Source organism: Hermetia illucens, chromosome 1 (genome assembly GCF_905115235.1).
Source record: "Hermetia illucens chromosome 1, iHerIll2.2.curated.20191125, whole genome shotgun sequence".
In the NCBI taxonomy this organism is placed as follows: Eukaryota; Metazoa; Arthropoda; class Insecta; order Diptera; family Stratiomyidae; genus Hermetia; species Hermetia illucens.
In genome coordinates this window covers 122151749-122169490 of record NC_051849.1, presented here as the reverse complement: position 1 = coordinate 122169490, position 17742 = coordinate 122151749, and the positions used below count along the sequence as shown (strand labels likewise).

At 39.7% G+C, this 17742-nt stretch overlaps 1 protein-coding gene across 1 annotated transcript in view; it reads left to right on the top strand.

Moving 5' to 3' along the window:
- The window catches only part of LOC119647125 (non-specific lipid-transfer protein), a 57266-nt gene that overhangs the window by 820 nt on the left and 38704 nt on the right, over positions 1–17742 (top strand). The window contains 2 exon segments of the mRNA XM_038047912.1: positions 8987–9501; positions 10217–10433. Of these exon segments, the coding sequence (XP_037903840.1) occupies positions 8987–9501; positions 10217–10433 (732 nt within the window).

The following is a 17742-nucleotide window of genomic DNA, read 5'->3' as shown; positions in this document are numbered from 1 at the left end:
TAATTGTGTAAACACAAAATCTTATTAAAATCGGTTCAATGTCTGTTTGTCACGCCCAATTTACTCAGAAACGGATGAACCGATTGTTCCGAGATTTGGGGAGAACATGTGATCTGTGTGTCCCTTTACATGCAGCTAGTGGCGCCATTTTGTGTTGAACTTTAAGGGGGGCTCCTCATACATGCGAAAGGAAGGTGTAAATTTTCTTTTCATAGAACATAGTCATACGGGATATCACATGAAAGGGCTCAGTTATTGCTTTCCGAAACTGTCTTTTTTTCTGATATTGGGTAAAACATAGGGGAGATAGGCACAACATGTGCGCCCCAAACAGTTAAACAGGTCTCGTCCTTAGAACCTACCCAACCGAAAAGTCTGAAAAAAAAACACCGATGCAAATATATGAAATCTAGGTGTTGAAATACATCCCATTCCAATATCTACACAAATAAAGTTAATAATAGAATATTACCCTTCAAAGGAATATAATTTGACGTCAGCATAGGCGATAATATAGGACATAATCGTGAAAAGTTCGAAGGCAATTCCATTATTATTGACACAGTTATAGAAGGTGAAAGTTTCGCACTTTAGGTAAAGTCATGGCACACAGGAGATGTATGACGTCATCCATCATATAAAGTGAACTTATGTGACTGGCGGAATAGATGGGAACGTTTCAGTTTTCCTTTCTTGACTTTTTTTTTAGTTATTTGCATTTCAGTGTCAATTACTCTAGATGCACATGTGTATGTGCTGTTGCCAGTGGTTTTTAATTTACGTAATTAACATGTATATGTATGCTTTTGTGCACGGAGTAAAGTTGAAATGCGTGAAGATGAGTTACATCAATTTAAATGTGCACATATATATGCATGCATAGTCATGCGGTAGGAGACGATGTTTGTTTATTTAGAGTGAACACAGTATTTATGTCTTTGATTGTAATGTACGCTTAATATATCTTGTGGTTTGGTAAAAGATGACGAAATGTTTTGTATCCTTAGCTATGTACGAATGGAAAATCGTGCATAGCGAGTTTCTCACATAAGACGAACACAAAACCTGAAGCACCCGGCTTCCGGTATCCCGACTTGTTTTATACTAGTTCCGAATCGCCACTCTTTGGGTAGTAAGGATAATCATTTTCATGGTTAATTTAAGGTCTAGACCAAAATTAGAAACCCCCTCTTTTCGGTTTATATGATTACATTCTATTTTGCGAATTTGATTTTAGAATCAATGAGTTTTTTTCTTGTCTTTTCTTAAAAATTTTCTCATGGAGTTAAAGGAAAAATGGCTCAAGGCTCAAATGATCGTAACAATAGTTGGGCTGGAAAATTTGTAGGATAACATAGAAAAAAAAAATTTGATAAAATTTCGAAGCCCGATTCATGCAATTTTCCATCGTTTTCATTGATTTGTGACACGGGGCATTGTCTTTTTCTTCAAATGGGGCCGTTTTCAACAATTTCATCCTTCAAACGCTCCAATAACACTATGTAATAGTCACCGTTGATGGTTTTTCCCTTTCCGTCGCCAAATTGCAAGTGGCGTAATCTATCAACAGAACGAACCTTGCCGACGTAAAGCGAACTTTGTCGACCTGGAATGTTCATTGAACATTGCAACTGGGTGTGGATCGGGGCTTCTCTCGTGCAAATTACGCACGCATTTTAATTGTGTTTCCCGCTTAATATTAATAGTAGTATATTACCATATTTTGGAAATTTACCTGAAAACTTCCATTAAATCCACTCCCCTTAAATTCATTCTATTTATTGTACCTTGAGACGTGTCTGATATCATCATATAAAGTGAACTTAAATGAATAGCAGAGCATTTTCGGTTTTCTTTTTTTTTAGTTATTTGAATATCAATTAATGGAGACCGGCATATGTGTTCGTGTTCGGAATAATAAGAACAACCAAAGTAACAAGTGAATATGTTTTAAAAAATATATTTAGATTCATTTTACAGCATCAATTTTTATTATTTTATTAAGGGTAAAAAAATGCACAAAGTGATGCTGAAATGTATCCCCATTTTTTTCATCTAGCAAAAATGCTACTTTCAGTCGGAAAATGACTGTTCGAAAAAATAAAAACAAATAGAGGAAAGGTATGTTAGTAAGTCTGGATATGTTCCTATAAGAAAAATATTAGTATTACATTCAATATGAAGTAGCTCCACCATGAAATTTAATTACTTCTTGATATCTGGACCTCAAAGATCCTATCAGAGGGCGGCATCTTGTAATTAGCGGTGTGGATTCCCAAGTATTTTTTGCAACTTGCCATAACTCTTAGCTATTTTTTGATCTTGGGTCCCCGACTCCTTTCTTTACATCTATCCAAAGATATTCTATTGGATTAACGTCCGGTGATTGCACTGGTCACTCCGTGATCCTAATATGGGCACGAAACCAATCTTGCTTTTTTGGATTTGTGCTTAGGGTCATTATCTACTTGAAGACCCAGCGCAATGGCAATTTCCCTTCAGGTAACTTAACGGCCTCTAATAGAGAGATCTAACCCCATTTCAGGAGAAGCATCCCCATAGCATCATTTTGAAACAGCCGTGCTTGATCATCTTCGTGTTAAACCTCGCACGAAATGCTTGTTTTGGAGGCAATCTGACATATTGTTTTTCTTTGCTGGTATCAAATTTCGTCTCATCACTATTGCGCTATCACTCATTGCGCTAAATGTTATCTGGTTTGTTTATAAATTTTTTTGGCAAGCTGGTTTCAAATATATACCCTTCAACAATGATACTTTCCTTGGGGTTCTCGCCTTTAAGTTTGCCGAAAATAAGAACTTTCTTATGATTGAAGTAGCAATTAGCAGGTTCAGCACGGATTTCATTCGCGGCTTTCGGCTTGCAACGACCAGTTTTTCGCATTGGTTATGAAACCATTCGCAGCACCAAGCATCTCCCTTATTTGGCTATATGTTTTACCTTTTCGAAGTAGTGGTAGTAGCATTGTTGCCAGATGTAGAAAATGGAAATACATTTCAGTATCTTTTTGCCTTTTTCACCCTTAATATATTTTTACTATCATAATAAAAAATAGTGCTGTAAAATATCGCATTGGTTATCAGTTTGAAACCATTTTCAGCACTAAGCATCTCCCTTATTTAACTATATGTTTTCTTTCGGACAATAACTTTATTATTAACTTTCTCTTGTCTGCTGAGCAATGCTGGCCTCTTCCAATTTTTATGTCACTTTACACGGTATCGTGCACCATACCAAGCGTACAATACTTCAAAACTCTCGAAATAATAAAAAAAACTTGTTTTTTCTTTCTCGCTAGTGTAGATATATAGGAGTTTTCGTAGGCGTCCACCTGGTTAATTTTCCTTACCTGTTTTAACACTTCCAAATCATCGGCGCTTATTTTATGGCCGCATTCCACCATAGATTTTGTAGGTTTTCGGGAGTACTTGACAGCCAACTCTGCCTCCTTCATGTGTTCCCTAGTAGTTACCAGTCTTTTACTTTGTCCCGTATATACCTTCGGACAATCTGAGCAAACGAATTTATATATACCGCTCAACTCCTCTACCGTTTTTCGGTCCTTTTTCCTAGCCAGCTGGGATTTTAGCTGGTAGATACGACTTAATCCTACCAGTTGTATGTTGAACCTTTTCAATATCCGTTTTATATGCTTGAACAGATTTGAGAAGGTGACACTTGACCTTTTGAAAGCGGTAGAGGTCGATTGTTGGGTGTACAGTGTAGTGAAATTACTACGTTCTAACCTTCGTGCGTGTCTCCTGATCATCGTGTCTTTGGTGGTGCTGGTGTACCCGTTCCTCCTTGCAGTGTCCATAATGTAGAGTTTTTCGCTCCGGTTGTTCTCCTCTTTGAGTGTAATTGTTAGGAGGCCGGGATTGTACGCTGGGTGCTGGTGGGTTTCCTGAAAATAGAAAAAGAAAATTGTCCGTTTGGACGTTTGATTAATATATCTAGGAAAGGCAATAGGTTGTTAACTTCAATCTCATGAGTGAAGGTTATTTAGGGTGTAGCGTGTTGATTTTATCCAACATATTATGGATACTTGTGTACAGGATCACTGTCAAAATGTCATCCATGTTCCTCAATCATATATTTGGCAATAATCCATCCTGCTCCATTTTCTCCTCCAGTGATGACATAAAGATTTCACTTAGGAGTGGGAAGAGAGGATTGCTCATCGCTACATCCGAGGTTGTCTTGAAGTATTTTCCCCTAATGTGAAATAATTTTCTTTCATCCAGAGGAAAGCCAACCTCGCATATTGTTTAGCTTTTCTCCTCCATTCTGGTGTCGAACCAAACCGTACTAGCCACTCTTTAAATTTTGTGATTGCCTGCCTGTGCTTTGGCATCAAATGACACTAGGCGTTCATTATCCGCCAAAGCCCCCCCAATACACTCAATCTTCCAATCAAGTCTTTCGAATTTTTGACAGATTGTTTCCCGTTGATAGACCCCAATTTTTGGCATTCCTCAACCAATCACTCAATGTTGTAAGTAGAGGAGTTAGAATCTGCAATAATCTCCATCTCATTGCCTGATGTGTGTATTTTTGGTTGGTATCTAATTTAGGGTAAAGAGGGGTTTGGCAACCGTAGCCGGGCTGGGTCATCAACCACTAGAGAGCATTCTTTTAGGGCCTTCTCTACTCGTTTTATGGATCCTGGTAGCGAATCATTCCTCAATTCAAAGTAGTTTCTTCCAGTCAACTTGGTAGAGGAAGGTAGATTCCGTACAGGTTTCTGTTGCTGAATTGCAAGTATACATTATATGCCTTCAGTGTGGTAGATGCTAATTTTGCATGTACAAAAATTATAGGACAAACGGTTTCGTCCAGGGCAGAGGCAACTCTTCAGACGCTGCCTCATCTCTGCCCTGGACGAAACCGTTTGTCCTATAATTTTTGTAATGCTTGGGTGCCATGCCCCAAACGAGGGATCCGCTGACCAAAGAGACGTGGGAGTAAGTGGCTCTCCATTTGGTCCGGTCCAACAAGTGGTTGTGGGCTTAGGATCCCTCACTTATCCTAAACAATTTAATTAGAAAATTGTATAAAAGTTTACCAAGAAGAAGGATAGAAATTACGAAAACGAAAGGATGCTCAATAAAATACTATAATAAAATATCGTAAGTAGTTGGGTTTGATTGCTTAAGAGGATCATCCCGTGTGAAGCCCGTTTTTTGGCTTTTTTAGAAATTTTTTGTAAAGAACTGGATAAAGATACAAATACGAATTTTTCACCATATATTTACTAATATCTTGAGCATGCGTAATAATGTTTCCAGCCTGATAGCATAGTTAATTATTAAAATACAGAGCAATTTATACACCCATCTGCAAAAAAAGGTGTTTTTCTGCTGCCACGCTAGAGGGCGCTGTGGTCATCTTAAAGAAAAAAAGTAAACGACATTTTAACGTACAGACTTAACTACAGTCCGCAAACTAGGATTATTAAAATATATTGAAAACTAAATTTTTGGTGCCTTGTTAAACTTTTTTTTTTAATTTTGGTGTTTTTTACGGCTTCTTCAATGAATAAAAAAAAACTACTGAATGAATCGCAATTATCTTAGTTTGCGGACCGTAGAAATATGTTCTGAAGTCGTGAAAATTTCAAAGAATTTCGTTGGGTAGATTTTGGGCTATTGTGGCAGCCGATTTTCAACAAGCAGTTTCGAAAAAAAACGCTTTTAAAAAGTAGAACGCGATTTTTAGCCATGAAAACTTAACTAACCATTAATCTGCTATACCTAGTCCATAAACCTTAGGTTTCTTGAAGAAATACAAGTAAAGCCTTGGATTCAGTTCTTGTCCTTTTAGCGTTATTCAAACGTCATTCGGACCGATAAATACGAGATTTATTACGGCGATCGACATAAATCTAGCATGTGACTTATCACGTGCTTAACACTATAATTTCCGAATGACTCCGAATATCAAAAAATCACTTTGCCCATATATTCTACACTATATCTAGATGCAATTGATGCCAAAAAAAAATCGATTCCGCAGATCCGACACACGGGATGACCCCCTCAAATTCTATTCTACAATGACTTTCTAAGATTTTGTGTGAAACATTAGAATTGACTCAATGTCTGCCTGTCTCTCTGTCACACCCGATTTACTTGGAAACGGTTGAGCCAATTGTCACGAAATTTGATGAGTGCGTGTGATTAACGGGTGACCACATTTTCCACTGGGTCTAAAAGATCGTCAAAGGGTAGTATAGTTCCCAGGACGAAACGTGGCTTGGTACGCACGATGGAGCATAAAACCTGGGAAACGCCTGCTGAACTGTAGTTCTACTACCAAACCCTATCTCCACCTTCAGGTGGTGACGGCTGAGAACTCTTTCTTAACGAAAAACTGCAGACGGAGAAGGATGCAGGCGAGTCTCCCGCGCCAAAAAACGGAACAAATTATACCAACTGGTCCTCCAGGTTGGGTACAGCTAACAACTTTACACGAAAAACCAACTTTACGAAGCCACAAATGGAGCCTCGGACAGAATGGAATTTATAACGACGAACCCGGCAACGACAACGAAATAACGACCTGCGCTTTTTCTCGTGGAATATGCGCTCCCTGCCAAGCAGCTAGCCCCCCGTTGGACAAGGACCGGTTTCCTGGAGAAGAGCCACTACACCATATTATAGTGGCCATCCTGTAAAGCATTTGCTCGGACTAGGTTTCTTAGTCAGTCAAAAAATGAAACCTGCTGTTATCGACTTTCAAAATATAAGCGAACGGCTATGCGCTATGCGTTTGCGAGGAAAATTTGGAAATATAAGCCTCATAAACATTCACGCTCCTACAGAGGAGATTGCAGAGTCGGAGAAGGATATCTTCTACGAGCCAGTTGAGCGGACCCTCGAAGCTTGTCCCAAGTATAATATCAAAATCATTCCTGGAGATTTAAACAGTCAAGTAGGGGCGGAGCCCGTATTCAGGCCATACGTCGGCTCACATAGCTTACATAGGGATACCAATGATAACGGACTGCGGATTATTCAATTAGCAGTATCGCACGAAATGGCTGTTGAAAGTACCTGGTTTGCGCGGAAAGCGATCCACAAACATAGGTGGGCCTCTCCAGACGGGACCGTTTTCAACAAAATTGACCACGTACCGATTGAACGCGCCATTTCTCAGCCTTAATAAATGTCAGAACATATAGGGAGACGATTATAGACTCGGATCACTATCTGGTTGGCATAGTGCTCCGAGCCCGAAAACAAAACACCACCTACAATCCCCTCTGACAATCAGGTGAGTGAATACTTAAGGCATTCATAACATAGCCTTCCGTAGCAAGGGTGAAATGGATGCAACAGTAACCGCAGCTAACAGATGTCCTGGAGATGAAGCATTGAGAAATGATCTTCACAATCGCCTGCAGAACGTTATCATTGATTCGGCCACAAAGATACTTGGCCCCAACCGCAAGAAAAGTCGGAACGGCTGGTTTGACGATGAATGTAATCTACGGAACGGAAGAATGCCGCATGCCGAGTAATGCTGCATTCTCAAAGAACGCGGGCACGCGCAGATGTCTACCAAGGACTGCGTCGAACGGAGAAGCGACTTGATAAAGAACGAACGACGGAAGCAGGAAGCCTGGGAAAACCAACAGGTCTATGAAGTCGTAAAATACAGGGAGCAACTGCACCAGGCACGGAAGTTTTACCAACAAGACAGCAGGATGAAGCCTTATATATCTCAGTGTTCATCCTGCCGAGACAAAAAGGGAAATCTGATTTGGGGGATACCCTATCGTGCATCCCCTTGAATCTGGACCGTACTGGTTAGGTTTTGAAAGGATGTGGACATTTTTCGCTAAACCCAACTAGTTGTTTGTCGACGGTGAGAAAGCTTCTGGGTTTCTAATGCTTTTTAGAAATCTCAACCAAGGTATTTCATATATCTTCAATTGACACAAGCTTGCTATTTCGTTGTCATTGGGTTTCAATTAGTCAAGAAATTAAATCGAGTGCGCGACATGCAGGCTTTGTAACTTTGTACGCCACAGTATTTTTGCTGGAATAAGCGCTCTGCAGTAAGGTGATCCTTTTGAGCGGTTGCTAAAATTAGTAATTCGTTAAGACTGAAATTTTTCGGGTTTTTGTATTTCAATTTCTGTCATCCTTTCGTGTGAGAACTGGTGAGTCTAGAGACCCTATTTCTGGATGATCTTTTGAGCTGCCAACGAACAATTTTGCACGCTTTGAAAATGGAACGTCGCTTTTGATAGTTCTCCTCTTTTTTGCTGTATATTTTGCTCCCATTTCTTCTATCTTCCTGATTTCATCGGAAACGGTAGCGTCTTCATCTTCCTCGTCAACAATTACTGGTGCCATAAAATCGGGATCGATATCTGAATCATCAGAATCAAAATCATCCATTTCCAAATTATCTTCTCGTAAAATTCGTAAAAGATCCTCTTCGTTGTCTTCTATTGTTAAATATTGATTTTCTTCTATTTTTTCTATACATAAATAGGAATTTATTTTAACAAACATTAAAATTGGGAATTAGCACGAAACGTGGGTCATTTTGACTCAAAAGTGCAACCATGAGTCATTTTGACGGCAAAGAATAGCGAAGATTCCAATAACCCTACAACAATGAAGACGCACGGACGACTGATTGGGGAAAGCATACCCAGACAGAGATCGCTGTGAACTCAAAGGAAAGGGGGATTTTTCAGGAGTCATTTTGACTCATGGTTGGTAATCTGGGGTATAAGCCACTAATTCGAAATTGCATTTTTATAAGCTCATTCTTTGCTATTTCGGAATATTTGGTTTAAATCATACTATAATAAACGAAGTTCCAATAGGCTCAAATCACCTAAAGTTTTATACTTAAGGAAGCCGCAAAACTTTTGATATAAGAAGCGCTCAGTTATGGCGCCCGTCTTAAAATTCCAATATACTATGTAATTCTTTATAATTTCTAGTTCGAGAAGCCTGGTCGTCGAACCGACATTTGTTATCCAGATATGGCAAAGGAAGCAATAACAAAAGCGTTAAAAGACGCAAAACTTCACTATTCTGATATCCAACAAGCTGTTGCTGCTTATGTTTACGGTGACTCAACGTCAGGACAACGCGCTTTATATGAAGTTGGAATGACTGGTATTCCAGTTTATAATGTAAACAACAACTGTTCAACTGGATCAAGTGCAATTTTTCTTGCGAAGCAAATAATTGAAGCTGGGAATGTTGATTGCGTCTTAGCATTTGGATTTGAGAAAATGGAACGTGGATCTCTATCGGCGAAGTACTTTGACCGCGCTAACCCAATGGAAAAGCATATTACAACAATGGGAAATATGACTGAAATAACTGGGGCCCCCATGGCACCCCAGATTTTTGGAAATGCTGGCATTGAGCATATGAAAAAATATGGAACCAAACCTGAACATTTTGCAAAGATTGCATATAAAAATCACAAACATTCAGTTAATAATCCGTAAGCTGCTGAATTTCAGGGAAGTGTAACCGTTTTTAGACTCAACGAATCGTTAGCATTATTAGCCATTCCGTGTTGTTTATTTGTTGATCTTTTTTTTAAAATTTACGAAATTCAGTTTTCACAATGTGAACTACGCAGTATTCTTGTAATAAAAATAATGGAATAATGAAAATGGAGAAATGTATATATACTATTGATCACATTTATTGATTTAGGAAGCTTCACATTATTCTCATTTATTTTTTTTTCGGTTTTTTTGGTGGGAAAATTTCATTGGAATTCAATCAAATTTAGACATTGCGTTGGTAATATTTTGAATAACTTTTTAATTTTTTCTTTAAATAATTTAAGCCATAACGATCGATTCGTTATCTTTTGGGCTATAATTCCTGCAAATCAGGAAAAAACTCATTTTGGAAAAAGGTGTTTGAAAAAAAGTTTGAAAAGTCGCATTTAAATATGAAGATAGTTCTCACTCTTAATTACAAGTAAAATATAGTTACAATAAATACAATTGCGCACCTAGAAGACTACGTCAAGAAAGACGTGTAGTATTTGTAAATACGCTATCTATATACATTGCGCTACAAGATTATGTTAGTGCTCGAACCTCAGTCTTTAGTTTCCGACGATCAAGTTGAGTTTCAAAAGGGCCATACTTCGCTTAATGAACACTTTTATTGGCACTAATAATAAATCATATACTTTGCAGGTACTCCCAGTTTCGCGATGAATATACATTAGAGCAAATTATGAAATCGCCGAAAGTTCATGGAATACTTACAAAGTTGCAATGCTGCCCGACAAGCGATGGATCAGGTGCGTGTATTTTAGCCTCTGAAGATTTTGTTCATCGTCACGGACTCGAAAGTCAAGCAGTTGAAATTGTTGGAATGGAAATGGCTTCCGACTTGGAATCCACTTTTGAGGTGAGAGTGATGCAATTTGAAAACCGATCACATATATATTACATATTATATATTACAAAATATTACAAATTTTACTTCAAATTTCAACATGAGATCAGAATCCTGCGGATGTGGACCAAGCGGGAGCGGCTCGTCGTGATCGGTTTCGCCATTTGGTTCTATCGAATGCCTGATCTGGGTGCAATCTCGAGGCTTTTAAATCCCCATCCAGCGTATCAAGCCACCGTTGTTTAGGCCTGCCTTTTGGTCGTTTACCATCGACTTCGATGTTCAGACCAATCTTGGCAAGTGAATTCTCGTTTGCACGAATTGCGTGACCATACCATCGAAGACGCCTCTCTCGCAACTTTTCCACAATCGGTGCAACCCCATAACGATCGCGGATATCCTCATTTCGGATGTGATCTGAACGTGTGACGCCATTAGTCCAACGTAGCATCTTCGTCTCCATTACCGCAAGACGCCGTTCATTGTCTTTTATGGTCGGCCAACACTCAGAACCATAGAGAGCGACTGGACGGACGACATTGCGGTGAATTTTAGATTTGAGACGTTCGTTGATACGTCGACCACAAAGAACACCAGTTGTGAAACGCCACTTCTTCCAGGTGGCGTTAATGCGTGAAGCAATTTCATAACGGAGTTCTCCTTTGGCTGATAGCGTTGGCCCGAGGTATTTAAATCGCTCAGTTCAGGGCAGATCACTGCCGCTGACAGTGATTGTGCCTGTTTCATGGGGATCGGTCGTCAAAAATTCAGTTTTGTTTAAATTCAATCTGAGACCGTGTTGCATGAGGCGATCATTCCATTTTTGGACAAGTTGCTGGAGATAATTTTTGCTATCAGATGCTAGGAAAACATCATCTGGATAAAGCAGTGTGTAGGGCGCTGGACTTTGGATATCCCGTGGGACCGTGTTCATAACAAGAACGGTGTCCATGTGGAACAAATCCGTCTTCCAGACGCATTTCAACTGTCATATCTATGCCAGTTTATTCATCTATGATCACTGCAAACACTGACACCGTTTGGGGCAATTCCATTTATTAGTGCTGTAGAAGTTGAGGAGGTATGAATGAGAGCGAAGAAAGCAACAGGTCGTGACACCTTTTTAGCTGAGTAAAGAGCTGGGACCGAACACTAGCCACAACGAAGCACCACATACCGGCAGAATGTTATTATAAATTTACCATGCAGATTTTCAGAAGTATTTTCAACAACCGTATTCGTGACTTCATCCACATTACTATAAACCCATTCGGGTTTTTAACGGTTTGTATAAAACAAAATCTTATTAAAATCGATTTACTATCTGTCGAGCTGTATATATATACATTGTCTCTGAAACGGTTGCCCTTATAGATATGAAATTTGCTAGAAAGGTGGGACCTGGGAACCCCCACGCAAGAGTTTAAGCGAGGGGCGTGGTTCCCATATATTCAAAAGGGGGATTTACATTTTTTTTTGTATTATGAAATCTCTCATATGGTTTTGTTATGTAGAGTGTAGAAATACTTTTAGTTGCACTGCGTTGGATTCATTTGCCCTTTTTAAGGTTTTGTGTAAAATAAAACAAAACAAAAATCGATTCAATGTCTGTCTGTCATACACCGATCTGAATGAAATTTGGTGAACAAATCCCACGCATACAGCGTGTGATATATATATTCAGGTGGAGTTTAAAGGGGGGCTCCCCATACATGCAAAGGGGCGATTCAAAAAATCTTTTCACCGGATGTAGTCGTGTAGGGTATCAAATGAAAGGTCTCGATTTGTACTTTCCGAAGTTGACATTAGTTTTGGTGTGAATTGCAAAGCGCGTGAGTAAGTAGTCAAAATGTACGCACTTAAAGTGAAATCTAGGCCCCAAAATATGTCCCATTCCGATATCTGCTCAAATAAGCTTACTAACAGTATATTACTACTTTTTAGAAATTTACTGAAAAGCCTCCCTTAAATTTATTCTAGGACTTCCGAATTTTGTACCAGTCTAGAGGACAATATTTTGTATATACGTGCTAAATTTCGTGAAAATCTGGCCATTAACGCCAAAGTTATAGCAGTTTAAACTTAGCAATTTCGCGCGAATTTCCTGCTGCCAAAGCCATGCGAATAAGATGCTGACGTCATAATTACCCGGAATAATTGACATTCGCGTGAAATATTAAAGTCGCATTCATTAGCAATCTACTTATCTACAGCCCTTTTTGAGGTTTTGTGTAAAACACTTAGGTGAAATCTAATCTTCGAGAGATGTCCCATTCCGGTATCTGCTCAAATAAATTTACTAATTGTATATTATCAACTATTAGAAATTGACTAAAAAACTCCCCATAAATTCATCCTAGCCATACAAATAAGATGCTGACGTCATAATTAACGAGAATAATTGACATTCGAGTGAAATATTAAAATTGCATTCAAGAAGAATCTAATTCTCCCTAGCCCTTTTTTATATTTGATGTTCTTGGCATTTGCTAATAATATTAAACTCAGAGTGTGAAGCGTATGAGGTTGACTATTATCAATACAGGGCTTTCCATCAAATGATTTATGTAAATCGCTTTCTAGAAAATAGACGGCAATGGAATTTTTAGCTATGTTACACGGAGCTGTCGCGCACTCGTCACTCACATCTTTTTCTTTTTCTTCAGCCTTCAGTTCACAAGCGGGGTCGGCTCGTCGTCATCGGTTTCGCCATTTTATTTTATCAAATGCCTGATCAGGATGTAATCGCGAGACCTTTAAATCCCCATCCAGTATATCAATCCACGATTGTTTTGGCCGGCTTTTTGGTTGCTTACTTTGATGTTCTGACCGATACTGGTTATTGAATTCTCGTTAGCGGGAATTACGTGACCACACCTTCGAAAACGCCTCTCTCGCAGCTTTTCACCGATCGGTGCAAACCTATATCGATCGCGGATATTCTCTTTTCAGACGTGATCAAAACGTGTCGCGCCACGAGTGCAATGCAACATCTTCGTCCCCATTACCGCAAGACGCCGTTCATTGTCCTTTATAGTTGGCCAACGCTCAGAACTGTGCAGTAAATTTTAGATTTGTGACGTGCGCTGCCACTTCATCCAGGTGCCGTTAATGCGTGAATCAGTTTCATTACGCAGTTCTCCATTGGCTGATAGCATTGACTCGAGATATTTAAATCGCTGAGTTCTGGCAATGGCAGTAACCTGCCCAGAACAGCGATTTCAATATCTCGGGTCAATACTATAAGCCAATGGAGAACTACGTTATGCTCATCACATGGGGAAACACAAAACCTTTTATACCTGAAGCGTCAAGTTTCCGGTTTCCCGACTTGTTTGTTTTTGGTTTTCAATGAAATATTGTTCTAGGCATTCTTTTCAAGTTTGTGGTTCCTATCCGTGACATAATATGCTGTTGGAAATTTTGAAAATTTATCTAAAAGGATCATAAAAATGTGTTTCATAATTTTAATAAAGGCTTTGGTTTACTACAACTGAAATATTTGTTTATTTGGAAAAGGATTATTAAAGAATGGTATGATATTTTCATCTACAGTTTACGTCTTTGTTTCAATATCCATAACGGCTTAGTATATCGAAAACGATTCAAAAGTCATGTTTTCTCTTTTCGAAAGGGTTAGCTTTCCATCTAATTTGTGCTAAATTCCGCCGGTGTTGGAGGATGTACATACTTTCTTTATTCTTGATTCTTGTAAAGTACATTGGATATATTTTAACATTTGGAAATGTATTAATTTTGTCATATATTAAACTCAATGATGAACGATATAACCTAACCTCGTGATAGTTGACAAACAAGTCGCGCTTCAGGTATAAAGGTTTTGTGTTCATCTTCTGTAAGAAATTTCAACGCACATTTTTCTATCTGTATGCTACGAATCCAACATAATCCTTCATATTTTTCCAAACTACAGGACATACGTACATATTACAGCCATAAATATTACGCTCACCCTAAACAAACAAACTGCCTATTTCCGAAAACTATACATATATATGCACGTATATAGATTGATCATACCCATATTTCCGATTTACTTCTTATATCTATCTGAGTTAGGCACTATCCGTAAAGTTCATTAGCACGCATATAATATACACCTACATACACACACGTCTGTTTGTAGTAATTGAAATTCATATACAAATGATTAAAAAACTAAAACAAATTAATTCTTTCCGACCCCATTCATAAGAACTCATTTCGATGTGGTATTGATGAATTGATATGTAATGATGACGTCATACAGGTTACAGAGTGCATAAGATTCACAAAAAATGACAAAGTTTCACACCCTATAACTTTGTTAATAATAATTGGATTGCTTGACCACCTTGTGCATTATATTCTTCGTTGGACCCGTGCCAAATTTTATAATGCTGGGATAAACATAAGGGGGGTAGCCGGGTAAATTTCTAAAATGTGGAAATATACTATTATTAACTTTATTTGTGCAGATATCGAACCGGATGTATTTTGAGGCCTAGATTTCGTAGAGATGCACCACTGTGATTTTTTTCAGATTTTTTGGTTGGATAGATTCTGATGTTTCACCCAATATCAAATATGGAACCAGTTTCGAAAAGTACTAGTTGAGCCCTTTAATTTGATACCCCACGTGACCACATGTATGGGGAGCCCTCCCCTTAAACTGAACACAAAATGGCGCCACTTGCTGCATGTAAAGGGAACAACAGATCACACACTATTACCAATTTTCGTGACAATCGGTCCAGCGGTTTCCGAATAAATCGGCTGTGACAGACAGACAGACGGAAAGACAGACATCGGCTCGATTCTAATAAACCTTAAAAATGGTAATTGTCAACACAAGACGTATCTTCTCGTTTATAGCTTTAATGGTTTTGATTTTGTTTATCATTTATGTTTAGTTAACCCGAAATCTGACCAGTCGGGGCGATTGTGCCGTTTAGATATAGTAATGTTATTGTCTGAATTCAGCCTTCTTGCCAGGGCAGAGGCAAATCGTCAAACGCTACCTCACCCCTGCCCTAGGAGCAGCGTGATCGAAGTGGCTCGCAGATGTTATGTGCTCCTTTTAGTTATTGTGCCTAATTTCCTGAATTAGTTTCTGATATCCTCTTTGTCTAACAAAACACCTTCGCGCTGTTGACTAGTAAAGCATTATATATATGGTTGTCTTTCACTCCTTGGTGGGGTATAGCGCGTCAATCACACATATGCGTGACTTCCCGAGATGGTCGTACTCCTTCTCTACTGTTCTGCGCCAAGTGCTCGCTCTCCCACTCGTCGACCATCCTGGGAGAGTGGGTTTTACTGGATGGTATAGCCCGCAATGCAATTGTCGCCCTTCCTCAATATGTGATCTATTCACTGCCACTTCCATCCTTCTATCACATCTCATTCGGGTATCAAGCTTGTGCGCCGACCAAGTTGTTCATTTGAGATAGTGTCAGGCCAGCGTACTCCGATGATAGAAGCGGATAGGTGTTGACGAAAGCTTGAAGCTTTTGGAGTTCACTTTACATGTGCTACTATCGTATAGCAACACAGAAGGAACTCTAGCACAGAACAATATCAACTTGATCTTGGGGTTGAGATAACAGCATTTCCAGATTTTAGACAGCGTATCGAAAGCGGATCTAGCGCCGCTAATGTGTCGGGCAACATCTAATTCGGTGTTGCCGTTGACAGAAACCACCGTTTTTAGATATACAAATTGATCGACACTTTCGATGCTCTGCCTATTAATACAGATAGAGAGAGTGCGATGACCTGCCAGACGGAGAACTTTGGTTTTGCTGGTGTTTATCTTCAGTTCAACTCTATTTGTCTCTCTTTCCAAATTCAGAGCCATTAGACCAACCTGGTGATTGAGCAAACAGGTATCGCCAGCGTAGTCGAGGTGTTTGAGGAAAGATGTTATCGTCCATTGAATTCCTCTACGTTCTCCGGACAGGGCACCATGAAGAGCGTCACTGATAACAAGGAGAAATAATATCGGTGAGAGGATGCAACACTGGAAGGCTCCGTTTTGGACCTCAGAATCCTTTGAGATTTTACGTCGGTGCAACACGTGACATTTTGCGCCATCATATGTAGCTCTGATAATAGCTATTAGTTTCCCCGGAATTGCCCCTCCCTAGGTAGGGCACTTCTTGTTCAAGCTGTCGAAAGCTTTCTTGAAATCGATGAAGAAGATCTAAATTCCGCGCACTATTTTAAAATGATCCGTATGGTGTTGATGTGGTTGATACAGGAGGATCCCGGAGACCAGCCTGCTCTCTGTCGATCAAGCTTTCGAGATGTTCTTTGTTGCGTTCCAAAATTATTTTAACCATTATTTTTACGATACCCCTCCAACTATCACACTCAAAACGGGTGCTCTTTTTTGGAATCTTACCGATCTCCTTCTCCAACTCTCTGGGAAAGATCTTGGATTCCCGAAATTCCTGTACGAGTGGAAGCAGCATATCTGCAATAACTGCAGGTGCAACGATAAAGAACTCTGCGTCAAGCCCAGCGGCTTTACTCCTTTTGAGTGAATTAATGGCCAAAATGATTTCTCTTCTGCTTGGGGGAACAAGCCTTATCCGCATGTTCCGGGGATCAGCCATCTCATCCACAAGAGGAGATTGAGGACCTTATTGAAGTGTTCTTTCCACCTCTTCAGATGTTCATCATCGTGGATGAGAAGCCGACCGTTAACGTCTTTCACAGGACCATCGAGCGATTTGCGACCACATGCAAGCTCTGAAATCATCACAATCTGCGGCACCTTCGGCTTGCCTGATCAGCGCAGTATCAATTTTTTTTTGTTACGGCGTAAACTACGATCAACGCGGGATTTCGCTCGACATCGGAGTTCGAGCGCGTCACGCTCGCCATCACTCGCAGCGGTTAGTAAAGTATTCAACCCCTTCTGTTCATGGATCCGCTTCCACGACTCCGCAATCAACCGGATTTTATGACATCCGAACGTAAGCGACTATCAGATGGTGACCTCTTCCAGATCGATATCAGTGCCTCTCCAGAAGACAACTCTTAAAGTAGTAGTCGATCTGGTTGCTCGTGCGGCGTTGAAACCCAACTGACCTTATGGCAGGCTCTGTGCTCGAACAGTGTGCCACCAATAACAAGGCGGTGGAGGCTGGAAATCCACGAACCTTCTGACATTACCGTTACGATCGCCAGGGCCGTGCTACCCCGGGCTTTCCCATCACATATCCATCTTGGCATTCAGGTCACTCATCACGATCATAATGTCACTTTAGGAAGCCTCCCCTAAACCGCATTTAATTGTTCATAGAAAGCATCC